General features: G+C 48.9%; 1 protein-coding gene across 2 annotated transcripts in view; it reads right to left on the reverse strand.

The window, feature by feature from the left end:
• LOC147095683 (complement C4-like) overlaps window positions 1–18,549 on the reverse strand; it is a 623,807-nt gene that overhangs the window by 380,861 nt on the left and 224,397 nt on the right. For both annotated transcript variants that reach the window (XM_085974724.1, XM_085974723.1), the window contains exons 35-36: window positions 6,061–6,135; window positions 3,843–3,945 (exon numbers count right to left, since the gene is read on the reverse strand). In XM_085974724.1, coding sequence (XP_085830850.1) covers window positions 3,843–3,945; window positions 6,061–6,135 — 178 coding nt within the window. The remainder of the gene's footprint in view (window positions 1–3,842; window positions 3,946–6,060; window positions 6,136–18,549) is intronic.

The following is an 18,549-nucleotide window of genomic DNA, read 5'->3' on the forward strand; positions in this document are numbered from 1 at the left end:
AGTCAACGAGCACAGGGGTGATGGATGAATGGGACTTGCTGCGTGTTGGGATACGGGCAGCAGAGTTTTGGATGAGCTCAGGTTCATTGAGGGTGGAAGATGGGAGGCTGGCCAGGAGAAAATTGGAATAGTCGAGTCCAGCAAATAACACACACTGTAATGTTATGCATGTTGGTCGGACCAACTCAGAATAGGCTTTCATTTTTTAAAATGTATTTATTTATTGCCCATCCCCAGTTGCCCTTGAGACGGTGGTAGCGAGCTGCCATCTTGATCTGCTGCGGTCTGGGAGGGGAGGAGAGGGAGAACGTGGTGCAGGTGTAAAGCGGGTGGAGGTGGAAGAACGTGATCCAGGCCTAACAGAGGGTGGGAGAACGTGATCTATCTTTCAATCTGGATCACATTCTTGCTCTCATGCCACCCTCCTTTAGATCTGGATCACGTTCTTCCCCCCTCCCCACTGTTCTCACAGTGCACACCCCACAACAAATTCCTGAACTTCTCTCCCCGAGTTCCTGACCTTTCCCCCCGCCCCCGAGCTCTTGCCCTTCTCCAGCTCCCCCCACCCACTGCCCGAGTTCCTGACCTGCTCCCCCTCTCCAAGCTCCTCTCCCCACTTGCCAAGCTCCTCTCTCTCCTTTGATCCCCTCTCCTCTCTCCCCTTCAATCCTCTTTCCCCCTTCGATTCCCCTCTCCTCCCTCTCTACCCTTCAATCCTCTTTCCCCCCTTCAATCCCCTCTCCACTCTTCAATCCTCTTTCCCCCTTCGATCCCCTCTCCTCCCTCTCTGCCCTTCAATCCTCTTCCCCCTTTGATCCCCTCTCCTCCCTCTCTACCCTTCAATCCTCTTTCCCCCTTTGATCCCCTCTCCTCCCTCTCTACCCTTCAATCCTCTTTCCCCCTTCAATCCCCTCTCCTCCCTCTCTACCCCTCAATCCTCTTCCCCCTTTGATCCCCTCTCCTCCCTCTCTACCCTTCAATCCTCTTTCCCCCTTCAATCCCCTCTCCTCCCTCTCTACCCTTCAATCCTCTTTCCCCCTTCAATCCCCTCTCCTCCCTCTCTACCCTTTAATCCTATTTCCCCCTTCGATCCCCTCTCCTCCCTCTCTACCCTTCAATCCTCTTTCCCCCTTTGATCCCCTCTCTTCCCTCTCTACCCTTCAATCCTCTTTCCCCCTTCGATCCCCTCTCCTCCCTCCCTACCCTTCAATCCTCTTTCCCCCCTTCGATCCTCTCTCCTCCCTCTCTACCCTTCAATCCTCTTCCTCCTTCGATCCCCTCTCCTGCCTCTCTACCCTTCGATCCTCTCTTCCACGCTTCGATCCTCTCTCCTCCCTTCGATCTTCTCCACCGCCCCTTCGATATCCTCTACTCCACCCAAGCGATACCCTGACCTTCACTGCTCCCAGCCGAGGAAAGCGTGGTGGTGCAGGCCATGGCCAACCACACTGTTTGCTGCTGCACATGCGCGACCAGATTCAATGCGCATGTACGACGAGTGCGCAGATGCAGCACCAAGCGGGACCGAATGTGCAGAGGGACCAGAACACCGTAGAAATAATCACGGTGATGTAGAAAACATGGCTGCCAATTTGCAAAGCCCAACAAACAACAATATGATGACAACCTGTTTTGGTGATGTTAATTAAGGGGCAAATATTGACCAGGACACTGGGGAGAGCTCCCTCGCTCTTCTTCGAGTAGTGTCATTAAATCGTTTACATCCACCAGTTCAACGTCCCATCTGAAAGAGGCACCTCTGACAGGGCAGCACTCGCTTAGTGCTGCACTGGAGCATCAGCCTGGAATTTGTACTCAAGCCACGGGCGTGGGTCTTGAACCGATAACCTTCTGACTCAGAGGTGAGAGACACTGAGCCACAGCAGACACGTAAAGCGGTTCATGCAGAATTCTCAGATATTTTGAAACAATTAAAGCAAAAATCAAAAGTGAACATTTGGAAACAATAGCAACGAACATGCAAATATAAATCATCATCAGCTCCAAGCTCCTCTCCTTTCCCGCATCAAGTCACACACTATTGCAACATGGTCACATAGAATCGTAGAATCATACAGCACAGAAGGAGGCCATTTGGCCCATCGTGCCTGTGCTGGCTCTTTGAAAGAGCCATCCAATTAGTTCCCTGTAGCCATTGAAATGTTCTCCCCTTCAAGTGTTTATCCAATTCCCTTGTGAAAGTTACTATTCAGTCTGCTTCCACCGACTTTTTAGGCAGTGGATTCCAGACCACAACAACTCGCTGCGTAAAATCAAAAAATCTCCTCATCTCCCCTCTAGCCAGTGTAAAATGGAACCAAAGACTGACAGGAAAAACTGTAACGGAACAATGGGTGATCTTTAAGGAGGAGATGTTCCAAGTACAAGCTAGGTACATTCCAACAAGAGGGAAGGGTAAGGGAACCAAAGTGAGGTCTCCTTGGATGACAAGGGAGGTAGAGAAGATGAAGAAACAAAAAAAGAGGTTGTATGATAAATTTCAGGTGAATTCTTCAAGGGAAAACCAGACAAAATACAGTAAGTTGAGAGGGGAAGTGAAAATGAAAATAAGATTGGCAAAGAGAGAATATGAGAGTAGAATGGCAGTTAACATAAAAGGGAACCCAAAAATCTTCTACCGGCAAGTCAACAGTAAGTGGGTGGTAAGAGGCGGGGTGGGGCCTATTAGGGACAAATAAGGTGATATATGTTTAGAGGCGCAGGGCAAGGCTAGAATACTCAATGAGTACTTTGTTTCGGTGTTTACTAAGGAGGTGGATGCTGACAAAATATTGGTAGAAGTGGAAGAGGCAGAAGCAATGGAAGGGGTGAAAATTGATAGACAGGATGTACTAGAAAGGCTGGGTATGCTTAGAATGGATAAGTCACCTGGTCCAGATGGCTTGCATCCCAGGTTGCTAAGGGAGTTGGGGGAAGAGATAGCGGAATGGCTTGCCATAATTTTCCAATCTTCCCTAAATGTGGGGGAGTTGCTGAGGATTGGAAAGTGGCAAATGTGTCACCATTGTTCAAGAAGGGGTGTAAGGACAATCCTAGTAACTACAGGCCAGTCAGTTTAACATCAGTGGCGGGTAAAGTTTTAGAAACAATAATCAAGGAAAAAATTAACGGGCATTTGGAGAGATTTAAGCGAATTAAGGAGAGCCAACAAGGGTTTAAGAGGAAGATCGTGTTTGACTAATCTAATTGAATTTTTTGATGAAGTAACAGAGAGGATTGATGAAGGGAATGCAGTGGATGTTGTCTACATGGATTTTAAGAAGGTGTTTGACAAAGTACCACATAGAAGGCTGGTTAACAAAATTGAGGTCCATGGAATAGGTGGGTCAGTGGCAGCTTGCATAAACAATTGGCTGAAGGACAGAAAACAGCGAGTTGTGGTAAATGGCTGTTTTTCAGACTGGAGGATGGTATACAGTGGTGTTCCCCAAGGGTCAGTGCTGGGGCCACTGCTTTTTCTGATATATATAAATGACCTGGATATTGGAATACAGCGTAGTATTTCTAAATTTGCCGATGACACCAAACTTGGGGGTGTGGCAAACAGTGATGATGATATCAATTGACTGCAACAGAACATAGAAAGGCTAGCAGAATTAGCAGATGGAATTTAATACAGAGAAGTGTGAGGTGATGCATTTTGGCAGAAGGAAAAGGGAGAGGCAATATACACTTAATGGCACAGTTTTAAAGAGTGTGCAGAGACAGAGGGACCTGGGAGTTAATGTGCATAGGTCCCTGAAGGTGGCAGGACATATTGAGAGACTGGTTAACAAAGCATATGGGATCTTGGGCCAAACTTCAGGAGAGTTCTTACTTACTTGGGTTATAAAAATCATAAAGGGTGGCGGTGGCCGGCTGCACTAAGCCCATTGGAACAACCTGTTTCGTCGCAAACACAACACATTCTTTCTCCACACGGACCTGAAGAAGAACAGAAACAAAAAGACAGCAGAGGAAAAGCTGGGCAATAAAAGATACCCGACTGGAGTTTCCGCTGTTTCTTCCCGCGCAATTCCCCCGATATCAGCGTAACCGGCACAAAAGATTGCGGACTGTTAAATGCAAATGGCTCTCAGTGCAATGCGAGTTTCTGTGATCTCTTGCGCTTGATTTAAAAATGTCGCACTCACAACACTGGCCATGCCCTGCACGATGAATTAATCACCATGGCGAGTTTCCACTAATTGCGCCCATTTGCAGGCCTTCGAGGAAGCTCTTAAAATTAAACTGGATCTATTGGGCGCAAGGCCATTAATACCTGCATTTAGAAAGGTTTGAAAGATTTTCTTTTCATTTATTAAGGAACTGATTTGTGTACCCCAATCTAAACTGAAAGTAATTTAAAATCAGCTTACTCACAGGTGGTAGATTGACACTGATTTAAAACGCTTATTTTTTGTGATAATCCCAATTTCAGCTGTATGAATCAAACTGCACCCAAGTTACCACACTTAAATATATCGAGGGATATTCTAAAACATTTTCTTTTAAATTACGTTTTAAAACATTGCGCCGATATGCAAATGAGTTTGAACGCAAACTCGGGGGAAACATAACGGCCCGTATTTTCCGATCGGAAGCTTCCTGCGTGCTGAGGTCTCCGATCTGGAAAAAAATCTACGAACTTACCGGAGGGCTCCCGGGGTCCAGACACTTCCGCTCCTCGAAATGTGCAGGGCCCACGTATCCCAGGGGTGCAGGCAGTTCGCAAGCACCGCTGGGATCACATGGACCATGGGGAGCCAATAGGAGAAGGGAATCTCCCTTCATATACTTGTCAGACAGACCTGTCAAATATATGAATGGAGATCACCCCAAAAACACAGTAAAACATTAAATATATTTTTTACAACCATCACATTTTTAAAATGAGTTGAAATGACAATAAATTAAATATTTTAAACAAAAATTTTATTTTTTGAAAAAAATTGTTAAAGTTTTTTACAGGGCTAAAAATAAACTTACCTTTTTAAAAGTATTTTTAAATGATTAAATGAGTGAAAACATTTTTTATAACATTTTTTCAACTCTTATGCTGGTAAAAGCTGGCCTTACACCTGCTTTTACCAGGTATAAGATTTCTAAGTGTTTTCAGCGGGCGGAGGTTCTGCAGAAAGCGGAACTCTCCCCCCCGCAGAGGCCTTTCTCTCGGGCAGGCGGAGGATCTGTCAAGAAATGCTGCTTTTCAGTGCATGCACTTCGCATGCCTGAAACTGGCATTTCCGATGTCCCTACGGGTGTGTACGCAGCTCGTACACACCCGTAGGCATCGGAATATACGGCCCAACACTTTTCAAAACGGGCACAATTTTGGGCGTAATTTATACCGAATCGCCATATGCGCCCAAATCGGAAAGTCTACATTAAATATAAAATCAAGGAGATCCTTAGTTGTTGAATGTGGCGTCGAGCTTGAGGGAGACGAACAGGGGAGGCGCAATTTAAAGGCGAAGTGCGGGGCGGCCATTTTTGTTGCTGGCCGCCTGCTAGCACCAGCCTGCACTCCCGTCCCAGACCTCCTGAAACGCCCTCCCCCCGCAGAGTGCTGGCTGCGCTCCAAGAGCCCGGCACTTCTCTTGAGTGCCAGGCTCTTTTGCCTGCACTCCCGATCCCCGGGGGCCCAGCTGGGCCCCAGGTCGCGCTGCACAAGGCCCCTCCCCTTTAAGAAGGGGAGGAAGGCCAACAATACCGTGTGGCGCTGCGGCACATAACGCCGCAATATTGACTCACAGCGCCCCAAGAGGGATGCGGGGCGCTTCCAGTAGCGCCCCACTTCCCTCTTGGGGCACAACCACTCAATTTCCGCGCGGGGATGCTAATTTTTCTGGTGCGCTACTCAATTTATAGCCCTCAATGTTTTCAAGGGGAGACTGGATAGGCACATGAGGGAAATAATCTTGCAGGGCTGCAGAGCTACAGGGATAGAGCGGGGCAGCGGGGCTGATTGGATTGCTCTACAGAGAGCCAGCATGGACTCGATGGGCCGAATAGCCTCTTTCTGTGTTGTTATGACTATGACTCTATAACCATCAATACCTTGTCCAGATACAGTAACACCCTTCCGCCTTTGAACTCGTAGTGATCGATATATTGATCGACTCCATTTTTCAACTGAAAAACAATCAGAAAATGTTCTTCAGGGTTTTCTTCCCATAACAACAAATGACATTTAACAGCAGGAAATTCAAACTGATACTTTATACAGAATGAGCGAGGCACAGGACTGGAACCGAACACATTGATCGATGTAAAGGTTCAACTCAGCTTCAAATTTAACAACTTGCATTTAAACCACGGACCTAAATTAACCGGGCTGAATTTCCGTGCTGGTTCTCCCGCTCCTTCGTCGTAACTTCGGCAGCAGATCGACGCAAACTCCGAATAAAAGTCTCCTTTAGGGGGAGGATTGTGAGAGCCCCTCCCCTTCCCACTCCCCTCCCCATTTCCCCTCTCCTCCTGCCCCCTCCAATCCGCTCCCCCTCCTCAACTCCCTCCCCTCTCCTCCTGCCCACCTCTAATCCACTACCCCCTCCTCATCCCCCCTCCTCTCTCCTCCTGCCTCCCCCTCCAATCTACTCCCCCTCCTCATCCCCCCTCCTCTCTCCTTCTGCCTCCCCTCCAATCAACTACCCCCTCCTCATCCCCCCTCCTCTCTCCTCCTGCACCCCTCCAATCAACTCACCCTCCTCATCCCCCCTCCTCTCTCCTGCCTCCCCCTCCAATCAATTACCCCCTCCTCAGCTCCCTCCCCTCTCCTCCTGCCCCACTTCCAATCTACTCCCCCTCCTCAACTCCCCTCCTCTCCTCCTGCCCCACCTCCAATTTACTCCCCCTCAACTCCCCTCCTCTCCTCCTGCCTCCCCTCCAATCCACACCCCCTCCTCCCTCCCCTCTCCTCCTGCCCCCCTCCAATTCACTCCTCCTCCTCAACTCCCTCCCTCTCCTCCTGAACTCCCTCCCTCTCCTCCTGCCCCCCTCCAATTTACTCCCCCTCAACTCCCCTCCTCTCCTCCTGCCCCCCCTCCAATTCACTCCTCCTCCTCAACTCCCTCCCTCTCCTCCTGCCCCCCTCCAATCTACTCCCACTCCTCAACTCCCTCCCTCTCCTCTTGCCCCCCCTCCAATTCACTCCTCCTCCTCAACTCCCTCCCTCTCCTCCTGCCCCCCTCCAATCTACTCCCCCTCCTCAACTCCCTCCCCTCTCCTCCTGCCTCCCCCTCCAATCCACTCCCCCTCCAATCCATTCCTTCTCATCCACCCTCCCCTCTCCTCCTGCCCCCTCCAATCAACTCCCCCTCCTCAACTCCCTCCCCTCTCCTCCTGCCTCCCCCTCCAATCCACTCCCCCTCCAATCCATTCCTTCTCATCCACCCTCCCCTCTCCTCCTGCCCCCTCCAATCAACTCCCCCTCCTCAACTCCCTCCCCTCTCCTCCTGCCTCCCCCTCCAATCCACTCCCCCTCCTCATCCTCCCTCCCCTCTCCTCCTGCCTCCCCCTCCAATCCACACCCCCTCCTCAACTCGCTCCCCTCTCCTCCTGCCTCCCCCTCCAATCCACTCCCCCTCCTCCCCTCTCCTCCTGCCCCCTTCAATCCTCTCCCCCTCTTCAACTCCCTCCCCTCTCATCCTGCCTCCCCCCCAACCCACTCCCCCTCAACTCCCTCCCCTCTCCTCCTGCCTCCCCCTCCAATCTACTCCTCCTCATCCCCCCTCCCCTCTCCTCCTGCCTCCCCCTCCAATCCACTCTCCTCTCCTCATCCCGCTTCCCTCCTCTCCATCCTCCCCTCCAATCCATGTATAATGGGCAGGTGTATAACAGTCAGGAGTATAACGGGTGAGTGTGTAACGAGCGATTGTATAGCGGGTAGGTGTATAATGGGCTGGGTGTATAACGGGCGGGGTGTATAACAGGTGAGTGTGTAACGGGCGATTGTATAGCGGGTAGGTGTATAATGGGCTGGGTGTATAACGGGTGGGGTGTATAACAGGTGAGTGTGTAATGGGCGATTGTATAGCGGGCGGGATGTAAAAGGGGCTGGGTGTAACAGAAACATAGAAGATAGGAGCAGGAGTAGGCCATTCGGCCCTTCGAGCCTGCTCTGCCATTCAATGAGATCATGGCTGATCATCCAAAATCAGTATCCTGTCCCCGCTTTCTCCCCATATCCTTTGATCCCTTCAGCCTTAAGAAATATATCCAACTCCTTCTTGAATATATTTAATGAATTGGCCTTTACTGCCTTCTGTGGTAGAGAATTCCACAGGTTCACCACTCTCTGGGTGAAGAAATTCCTCCTCATCTCTGTCCTAAATGGCCTACCCCTTATCCTTAGTCTGTGACCCCTGGTTCTGGACTCCCCGATCATCGGGAACATCCTTCCTGCATCTAGTCTGTCTAGTCCTGTTAGAATTTTATAAGTATAACGGGCCGGGTTTATAACAGGCGAGTGTGTAATAGATGATTGTATAGCAGGCGGGTGTATAACAGGCGGGGTGTATAACGGGTAGTTGTATAATGGGCAAGTGTATGCTGGGTGATGCATTTCTCTTGTATTTAATGCGAGGTGAAGATCATATCCATTGTGTCCCTTAGTGGGCGGAATCTGCATTGCGACTCTGGGAGGAGCTCTTCAGCCACTGGGAGAATGCGATTGAGGAGGATTATTGCAATGACTTTCCCTGTGGCAGCCGGCAGGGAAACTCCTCTGTAATTACCACAATCGGACTTGTCACCTTTCTTGAAGATGGTCACGATTATGTTGTCTCTGAGATCCCCTGGCATGCTCTCTTCCTTCCAAATAAGATAAATGAGTTCATGTATTCACACCAATAGTGCTTCTCCATCATGCTTTAGTGCCTCGGCGGGGATTCCATCTGTGCCTGAGACCTTGTTGTTCTTCAGTTGTAGTATGGCCTTTTCAACATCATGCTGGGCTGCGGTTGTGCTGAGGTGGTGGCGCATAGCATGCTGCGGGACGGAGTTGAGGACACTCATGTTGAAGACAGATCTCAGTTAAGGAGGTCTTCGAAGTGCTCCTTCCAGCGGGCACTGACTGCCTCTCTGTCTTTGATGAGTACCTCTCCATTCTTGGACTGCAGTGGGGTAGGGCTTTGGCTGCTTGGGCCGTAGATGGTCTTGACTGCGCTAAAAAATCCACGCACATCATGATTGTCAACTAGCTGCTGGATCTCCTGCGCTTTCTCCACCCACCATCTGTTCTTTACGTCACGAGTTTTTTGTTGGACCTCAGCCTTCAGGCGTCTGTAGAGCTGCTTTCTTGCTCTCGAGTTGTGTTGCTGTTTCCAAATCAGGACTGCCTTGTGCTTGCGGCTTATTAGCTCCTGCATCTCCTGGTCGTTCTTGTCGAACCAGTCTTGGTGCTTCCTGATTGAGTAACCGAGTGTCTCTTCACCGGTGCTGATTATGGAGGTCTTGAGTGCAGACCAGGCGCTGTGGACACGCTGTCATGGGAGGTGTACTGTATGTACCTTTAAGAGAGAACTACTTTTACAGCTCCTGTATACTGTAGTACCGGCAGTGACCACACCTGTATATAAGCTTTGAGCATGCCTCTGTACTCCCAGTCTTGAGACTACCCTACTCCAGTAAACACCTGTTGATTGTTAAGTTACAGCCTCCGTGTAGTTATTGGAAAACATAATACTCTAAAAATCACGGATCCAACAGTGGCGATGAGGTCGATTCGAATCTACCTGCAACTCTGCATTTCCTTTCAAGGATTCGCTCCGGGAGGGCGGTGGAAGAAAGTCGAGGCCAGAAGCACGGGCGTCGACCATGAGCAACCGCCCAGTCATCCGGCAGAGAGTGAACATCGCAGGGGAGGCTGTTGAGAGCCGGGCTTGGTTCCCCAGCCACGATGATCCAGCAACAGACTGGCAACAGGTTCAGCGCAGACCCTTCCCGGACAGCGGCGGCTGGAGCCGACCGACGGCAGAGAAAAAGCCGAGCAGCGTCGACGGGGTAAGAGAGAGGGTGAAGCGCACAGGGCGCAGCCGGGGGTTGAAAACCGAGCGGCGTCGAGGAAAAACAAAACAGAGAGAGAGAGAGTAAAACAGCAGCCGGGTTCAGGACCGAGCGGCGGAAACGGGAAAGGCGCACAGGAAAATGCGCAGAGCACAGCCAGGGCTCAAGGGCTGAACAGTATCCGCGGGGATAAGTAGGGAGATCGCGGGAGATGCCATTGAGCCGCGGAGAAGAAGGGAGAGTGCGGGAGACGCCATTTTTAGAAGACGCAGCGGAGAAGAAGGGCGAGCGCGGGAAGAAAGAAAAGCACAGGAGACGCCATTTTGTGCCAGCGGAGAAGAAGGGAAAGCGTGGGAGACGCCATTTTTGACAGTTAAATCACACCCAGGGATGCCGAAGAGTGGCAGTATCTCTACGTTCGACAATGAAGTCGAAGATTGGGCGACATATGTGGAACGCATTGAGGTGTACTGCAGGGCGAATGAAGTGCCAGATGCTAGGAAAGCACTGGTTTTGTTAAATTCCATGGGTGCAAAAACTTATGGCTTACTGCGAAACCTAATAACCCCAGAGAAGCCCGTGGATAAGAATTGCGAAAGCATAGTAGAAATCCTACAGGACCACTTAAACCCCACACCGCTGCTGATAGCAGAAAGATTTAAGTTCCACAAAAGGAACTAGCATAAAGACGAAAGTAATGCTGAGTCCTTAACGGAACTGTGCAAGCTATCGAAACACTGCCAGTTTGGAGTGGGACTAGCAGATACGTTAAGGGACAAGTTTGTGTGTGGGCTTCAAAGTGAAGGAACCCAGAAACGGCTTCTATCAGAAAAGGATCTTACGCTGGACAAGGCTTTCAGCATGGCAGTATCACACGAAGCAGCCGCAAGGGGCGCTGCAGAGATACAACGGAGACCGCAAGAATATGGCACCAATGAAATGTCATATGGAGCAGGGAAGTGTTATCGCTGCGGCAGAACAACACACGACCAGAAGGATTGTTGGTTCAAGGACCAAGTGTGCAGACAGTGTGGAAAAGCAGGACACATAGCAAGAGTCTGCAGGTCAGGGAAGAAAACCAACAGCAAGAAATCTCCACAGGAGAAGTACAAAAAGGTACATAAGGTGATGGACAGTAGTTCAGGCGAACAGAAAAGTGATACAGACTCCGGAAGCAAGGAGCTGGGTTGTCTGAAACTACATAAGGTAACCAAATGGAGGATCACCAGGCTATCTGGGGTACACTCAAGATAGACGGAGTCCAAGTAAAAATGGAATTGGACACAGGATCAGCCCTAACAGTCATAAACCAAAGGGACTACAAGCGGCTATTTTCACATATACCCTTGAAAGCTACAGAGATTGTCTTGAAGACGTACACGGGGCAAAAAGTCTACCCCAAAGGAAAAATAAGGGTGAAAGTGATATACAAAGGCCAGGAAATACCTAAAATGGACCTATACGTATTGCCAGAGGGAGGACCACCACTACTAGGACGTGAATGGATCCGGAAGATACAATTAGATTGGCATTCCATACAGGCACTGAAGGTTGAGGCCAAAAAGGATGACGACGTCACACCTGGACGACTGTCAAAAATTCTAATTGACGCACAAGAAGTGTTCCAGGAGGGACTCGGAACACTAAAAGGCATAACACCAATGATTAAAATAGAGGAAAATGCAAGCCCAAAGTTTCTTAAGGCCAGACCAGTGCCTTATGCGATCCGACCAGCCGTCAAAGCAGAGCTGGAAGGTTTGGAACGTTCAGGAGTACTGTCCAAAGTAGACTGGAGCGAGTGGGCTGCACCCATCGCTCCTGTAATGAAGAGGTCATTGAGTAATACGCCTAGGGAACCAAAGAAGGTCCGCATCTGTGGGGATTTTATGGTGACAGTGAACCCAGTCCTTCAAATGGTACAATATCCGCTTCCACGTATTGAGGATATTTTTGCCTCGCTATCTGGAGGTAATCGTTTCACCAAAATTGATCTAGCCCCGGCATACTTGCAAATGGAGGTAGAAGAAGCCTCGAAAAAATACCTCACGATCAACACTCATAAAGGTCTCTACCAATACAACCGGCTGGTGTTCGGGGTATCATCGGCTCCAGCTATTTGGCAAAGGGCAATGGATCAAGTCCTGCAAGGGATTCCAGGGACCCAGTGTTATTTGGACGACATCCTGGTCACGGGCGAAAATGACAGTGATCACCTCGCCAACCTGGAGAAGGTGCTTACTAGATTAAAGGAATATGGGCTACGAGCTAATCGCCACAAGTACGAGTTTTTCCAGAAGCAGATCTCGTATTGTGGCCACGTTATTGATGAAGAGGGGTTACATAAGTCCCCTGAAAAGATTGAGGCAGTAGTCAAGGCTCCAGCACCGGGAAATGTGTCACAACTGAGGTCGTTCCTCGGGCTGGTGAACTACTACCCTAAGTTCTTACCAAATTTTATTACAGTGTTACACCCACTGAACACCCTGCTACAAACGGGGGTACCATGGAAGTGGAATGACGAATGTAAACGAGCTTTCCAGAAGTGCAAAGAATTGATCACATCAAAAGAGGTGTTGGCCCATTTCAACCCAGCACTACCAATTCGTTTGGCATGTGATGTATCACCCTATGGTATTGGAGCGGTGCTGTCGCACAAATTCCCAGACGGGTTGGAGAGGCCAGTAGCCTTTGCGTCTCAGTCACTAACCTCAGCCGAGCGCAACTACACCCAAATTGACAGGGAGGCCCTCAGCCTAGTATGGGGAGTAAAAAAATTCAACCACTATCTGCATGGGCAGAAGTTCATCTTGATGACTGACCACCAACCACTTGTCTCCATCTTTAATCCAAAGAGGGGCGTTTCGGTGATGACTGCACAACGGTTACAAAGATGGTCCCTTTTTCTAGGGGCGAACCAATATGAAATAGAATATAAAGGCACGAAACAGCATGGAAACGCTGATGGGCTATCACGCCTGCCACTGCCTACTGTGGAGGAAGCACCAGCAGTGGACCCTATCGAGATATTTTATTCGTCAACAATTGAACGATTGCCAGTAACTAACGCGGATATAGAGAAGGAGACCCGCAATGATCCGACACTGTCTCGGGTATATGATTTGACGGTGAGGGGATGGCCAACACATGGCGACTCACTGTTGCCAGCATTCTCATCGAGAAGAGAACAGCTGTCAATATGCCAGGGGACAGTGATGTGTGGATCCCGAGTGGTAATTCCACCCAAGTTAAGGGAGAGAGTGCTAAATGAGCTTCACAAAGGTCATCTGGGAGGGGTGAAAATGAAAAGCCTTGCTAGGGCTTATGTGTGGTGGCCAGGGATCGATCAACAAATCGAGGACATAACCAAGAGCTGCTCAGGATGCCAGAAGGTCCAAAATGCACCACCACATGCCCCTCTACACCCATGGGAGTGGCCCTCCTCTCCATGGCAACGGGTGCATATTGATTTTGCTGGTCCATTCATGGACTCAATGTTCTTAACAGCAGTGGATGCTCACTCGAAATGGCCTGAGGTGATAAAAATGTCTTCAACCACTACAGAGAAAACGATTGCAGTCCTACGGACCATATTTGCCAGGAACAGCTTGCCAGAGCAGATTTGCTCTGATAATGGACCACAGTTTGTGTCCGAAGAGTTTCGGAAATTTATGAGAAGGAATGGGGTAAGGCATGACACATCCTCCCCGTATCATCCAGCCACAAATGGATTGGCTGAGAGGTTCGTACAAACCTTTAAAAAGGCGATAAAGGCCATGTGCGATGATGAAATTCCACTACAGCATAAGGTGGACAATTTCCTGTTAGCCTACAGAAATGCGACACATGCAGTTACCAACCAGACCCCGGCCATGATGTTCTTTAACCGAAGGTTGAGATCTCGTCTGGGTTTGCTCAGACCAAATGTGCGAAGAAATGTTGAGGATAAACAATTCCAACACATCAATGAGAAGCCGACAAGGAGGTTCAATGTAGGACAACCAGTCTTGGCCCGTGACTACCGAACAGAGAAATGGCAACCCGGAATGATATGCACACGGCAGGGTCCATTAATGTACACAGTGGATGTCAGGGAGAACATTGTGAGATGCCACGTCGACCAGATGTTAGCGTCACAGGAACGAGTCAACCCCATGTCTCGCGTACCTGGGGATGAACCCGACATACCAGTAGCATCTACCTCAGAAACAGTAGCAGTGGAAACTGATGAACTAGCCGACGAAAGGGGGCCAGAATCGCCTCCGCACCAAGAACAAGAACCTCAGGAAAGGTGCTATCCAGAAAGGATCAGGAAGCCGCCCCAAAGACTGAATCTATAAATGGACTATTTCTGTTTAATGTGCATGTTAAAGTGTTAATTGTTATTTTAATATTATGGGTACTGCTAATCTAAAAGGGGAGGAATTGTAGTGTATGTACCTTTAAGAGAGAACTATTTTACAGCTCCTGTATACTGTAGTACCGGCAGTGACCACACCTGTATATAAGCTTTGAGCATGCCTCTGTACTGCCAGTCTTGAGACTACCCTACTCCAGTAAACACCTGTTGATTGTTAAGTTACAGCCTCCATGTAGTTATTGGAAAACATAATACTCTAAAAATCACAGATCCAACAGGAGGGGTGTATAACGGGTGGGGTGTATAATGCAAGGGTGTATAATGGGAGGGATGTAGTACGAGAGGGTGTATAATGGGAGGGGTGTATAATGGGAGGCTGTATAATGGGAGGGGTGTACAATGGGAGGGTGTATAACGGGAGGGGTGTATAACAGGAGGGTGTATAATGGGAAGGGTGTATAATGGGAGGGTGTATAATAGGAGGGTTTATAACAGGAGGGTATATAACAGGTGGGGTGTACAGTAGGAGGGTGCATAATGTGAGGGGTGTATAATGGGAGGGTTTATAATGGGAGGGTTTATAACGGGAGGGTGTATAATGAGAGGGGTGTATAACGGGAGGGTTTATAACGGGAGGGTGTATAACGGGAGGGTGTATAACGGGAGGGTGTATAACGGGAGGGTGTATAACGGGAGGGTTTATAACAGGAGGGTGTATAACGGGAGGGTGAATAACGGGAGGGTGTATAACGTAGCGGTGTATAACGGGAGGGTGTATAACGGGAGGGTGTACAACGGGAGGGTTTATAACGGGAGGGTTTATAACGGGAGGGTGTATAACGGGAGGGTGTATAACGGGAGGGTGTACAACGAGAGGGTGTACAACGGGAGGGTTTATAACGGGAGGGTGTATAACGGGAGGGTGTATAACGGGAGGGTGTATAACGGGAGGGTTTATAACGGGCGGGTGTATAACGGGAGGGTGTATAACGGGAGGGTGTATAACGGGAGGGTTTATAACGGGCGGGTGTATAACGGGAGGGTGTATAACGGGAGGGTGTATAACGGGAGGGTGTATAACGGGAGGGTTTATAACGGGAGAGTGTATAACGGGAGGGTGTATAGCGGGAGGGTGTATAACGGGAGGGTGTATAAAGGGAGGGTGTATAACGGGAGGGTGTATAACGGGAGGGTGTATAACGGGAGGGTGTATAACGGGAGGGTTTATAACGGGAGAGTGTATAACGGGAGGGTGTATAACGGGAGGGTGTATAACGGGAGGGTGTATAACGGGAGGGTTTATAGCGGGAGGGTTTATAGCGGGAGAGTGTATAACAGGAGGGTGTATAACGGGAGGGTGTATAACGGGAGGGTGTATAACCGGAGGGTGTATAATGGGAGGGTGTATAACGGGAGGGTGTATAACGGGAGGGTGTATAACGGGAGGGTGTATATTGGGAGGGTGTATATTGGGAGGGTGTATAACGGGGGGGGTGTATAATGGGAGGGTGTATAATGGGAGGGTGTATATTGGGAGGGTGTATAACGGGGGGGTGTATAATGGGAGGGTGTATAATGGGAGGGTGTATAATGGGAGGGTTTATAATGAGAGGGGTGTATAACGGGGGGGGTGTATAACGGGAGGGTGTATAATGGGAGGGTGTATAATGGGAGGGTGTATATTGGGAGGGTGTATATTGGGAGGGTGTATAACGGGGGGGTGTATAATGGGAGGGTGTATAATGGGAGGGTGTATATCAGGAGGGTGTATAATGGGAGGGTGTATAACGGGAGGGTGTATAACGGGAGGGTTTATAACGAGAGGGTGTATAACGGGAGGGTGTATAACGGGAGGGGTGTATAACGGGAGAGTGTATAATGAGAGGGGTGTATAACGGGAGTGTTAATATGATCGAATTCTTCATTAAGATGGAGAATGAAGTAGTCGACTCAGAGACAAGGGTCCTAAATTGAAATAAAGGATACTACGATGGTCTGAGGCGCGAGTTGGGTAGGATTGATTGGGGAATGCCACTCAAAGGGTTGATGGTGGATAGGCAATGGCAAACATTCAAAGACCTCATGGATGAATTACAGAATTTGTTCATCCCAGTTTGGCATAAAAATAAAACAAAAAGGTGACTCAACCATGGCTAACAAGGGAAATTAGGGATAGCATAAGATCCAAGGAGAGGACATATAAATTGGCCAGAAAAAGCAGTAAACCTGAGGATTGGGAGCAGTTTAGGATTCAACAAAGGAGGACAAAGGGATTAATTAAGAAAGGGAAAATAGAATATGAGAGTAAGGTTTCAGGGAACATAAAAACTGAGTGTAAAAGCTTTTATAGATATGTGAAGAGAAAAAGATTGGTGAAGTCAAGCGTAGGTCCCTTGCAGTCAGAATCAGGAGAATTTATAATGGGGAACAAAGAAATGGCACACCAAATAAATACATATTTGGGTTCTGTCTATACAAAGGAGGACACAAATAACCTCCCAGAAATACCGGGGAACATAGGGTCTGATGAAAGGGAGGAACTGAAAGAAATCAGTATTTGTAGGGAAATGGTGTTAGGGAAATTGATGGGATTGAAGGCCGATAAATCCCCAGGGCCTGATAATCTACATCCTAGGGTACTTAAGGAAGTGGCCCTAGAAATAGTTGATGCTTTGCTGATCATCTTCCAGCATTCGATGGAATCTATGAGGGTGTACAATGGGAGGCGTGTTTAATGGGAGGGTGTGACATAGAAACATAGAAACAGAGAAACTAGGAGCAGGAGTAGGCCATTCGGCCCTTCGAGCCTGCTCCGCCATTCAACGAGATCATGGCTGATCATCCAAACCCTAGCACCCGGTCCCTACACCGACAGCCATCCCACCCAAGCCCTATCCCCGTAACCCCGTAACCCCACATATTTAATCCCCCCTAACACTAAGGGCCAATTTTTATCATGGCCAATCAACCTAACCCGCACATCGTGTATAACGGGTGAAACATAGAAACATAGAAGATAGGAGCAAGAGTAGGCCATTCGGCCACTCGAGCCTGCTCCGCCATTCAACGTGATCATGGCTGATCATCCGAACTCAAAACCCTGTCCCTGCCTTCTCCCCATATCTCTTGATCCCTTTAGCCTTAAGAAATATATCTAACTCCTTCTTGAATATATTTAATGAATTGGCCTCAACTGCCTTCTGTGGTAGAGGGTTCCACAGGTTCACCACTCTCTGGGTGAAGAAATTCCTCCTCATCTCAGTCCTAAATGGCTTACCCCTTATCTTTAGACTGTGACCCCTGGTTCTGGACTCCCCCGCCATCGGGAACATCCTTCCTGCATCTAGTCTGTCTAGTCCTGTTAGAATTTTATAAGTTTCAATGAGATCCCCTCTCATTCTTCGAAACTCCAGCGAGTATAAGCCCAATTGACCCAATCTCTCCTCATACGTCACTCCTGCCATCCCAGGTATCTGTCTGGTGAATCTTCACTGCACTCCCTCCATGGCAAGAACATCGTTCCTCAGATAAGGCAACCAAAATTGCACACAATACTCAAGGTGTGGTCTCACCAAGGCCCTGTACAACTGCAGCAAGAAATCCTTGCTCCTGTACTCGAATCCTCTCGCTACGAAGGCCAACATACCATTTACCTTCTTAAATGCCTGCTACATCTGCATGCTTAACTTCAGCGACTGGTGCAGAAGGACACCCAGGTCGCGTTGCACTTCCCCTTCTCCCAATCTATTGGCGTCCAGATAATAATCTGCCTTCCTGTTTTTGCCACCAAAGTGGATAACCTCGCATTTATCCACATTATACTGCATCTGCCATACATCTGCCCAATCACCCAAACTGTCCAAATCATACTGGAGTTTCTCAGCATCCTCCTCCCAGCACACATGCCCACCCAGCTTTGTGTCGTCTGCAAACTTGAAAATATTACATCTAGTTCCCTCATCTAGATCATTAATATGTATTGTGAATAGCTGGGGTCCTAGGACCAATCCCTGCGGTACTCCACTAGTCACTGCCTGCCACTCGGAAAAAGAGCCATTTACTCCAACTCTTTGCTTCTTGTCTGCCAGCCAGTTCTCTATCCAAGTCAGTACCTTGTCCCCAATCCCCTGTGCTTTAACTTTACACGCTAATCTCTTATGCGGGACTTTATTGAAAGCCTTCTG

Source organism: Somniosus microcephalus, unplaced genomic scaffold (assembly GCF_052327205.1).
Source record: "Somniosus microcephalus isolate GS21.2 unplaced genomic scaffold, FLI_Smic_1.0 unresolved_chr1, whole genome shotgun sequence".
NCBI lineage: Eukaryota > Metazoa > Chordata > Chondrichthyes > Squaliformes > Somniosidae > Somniosus > Somniosus microcephalus.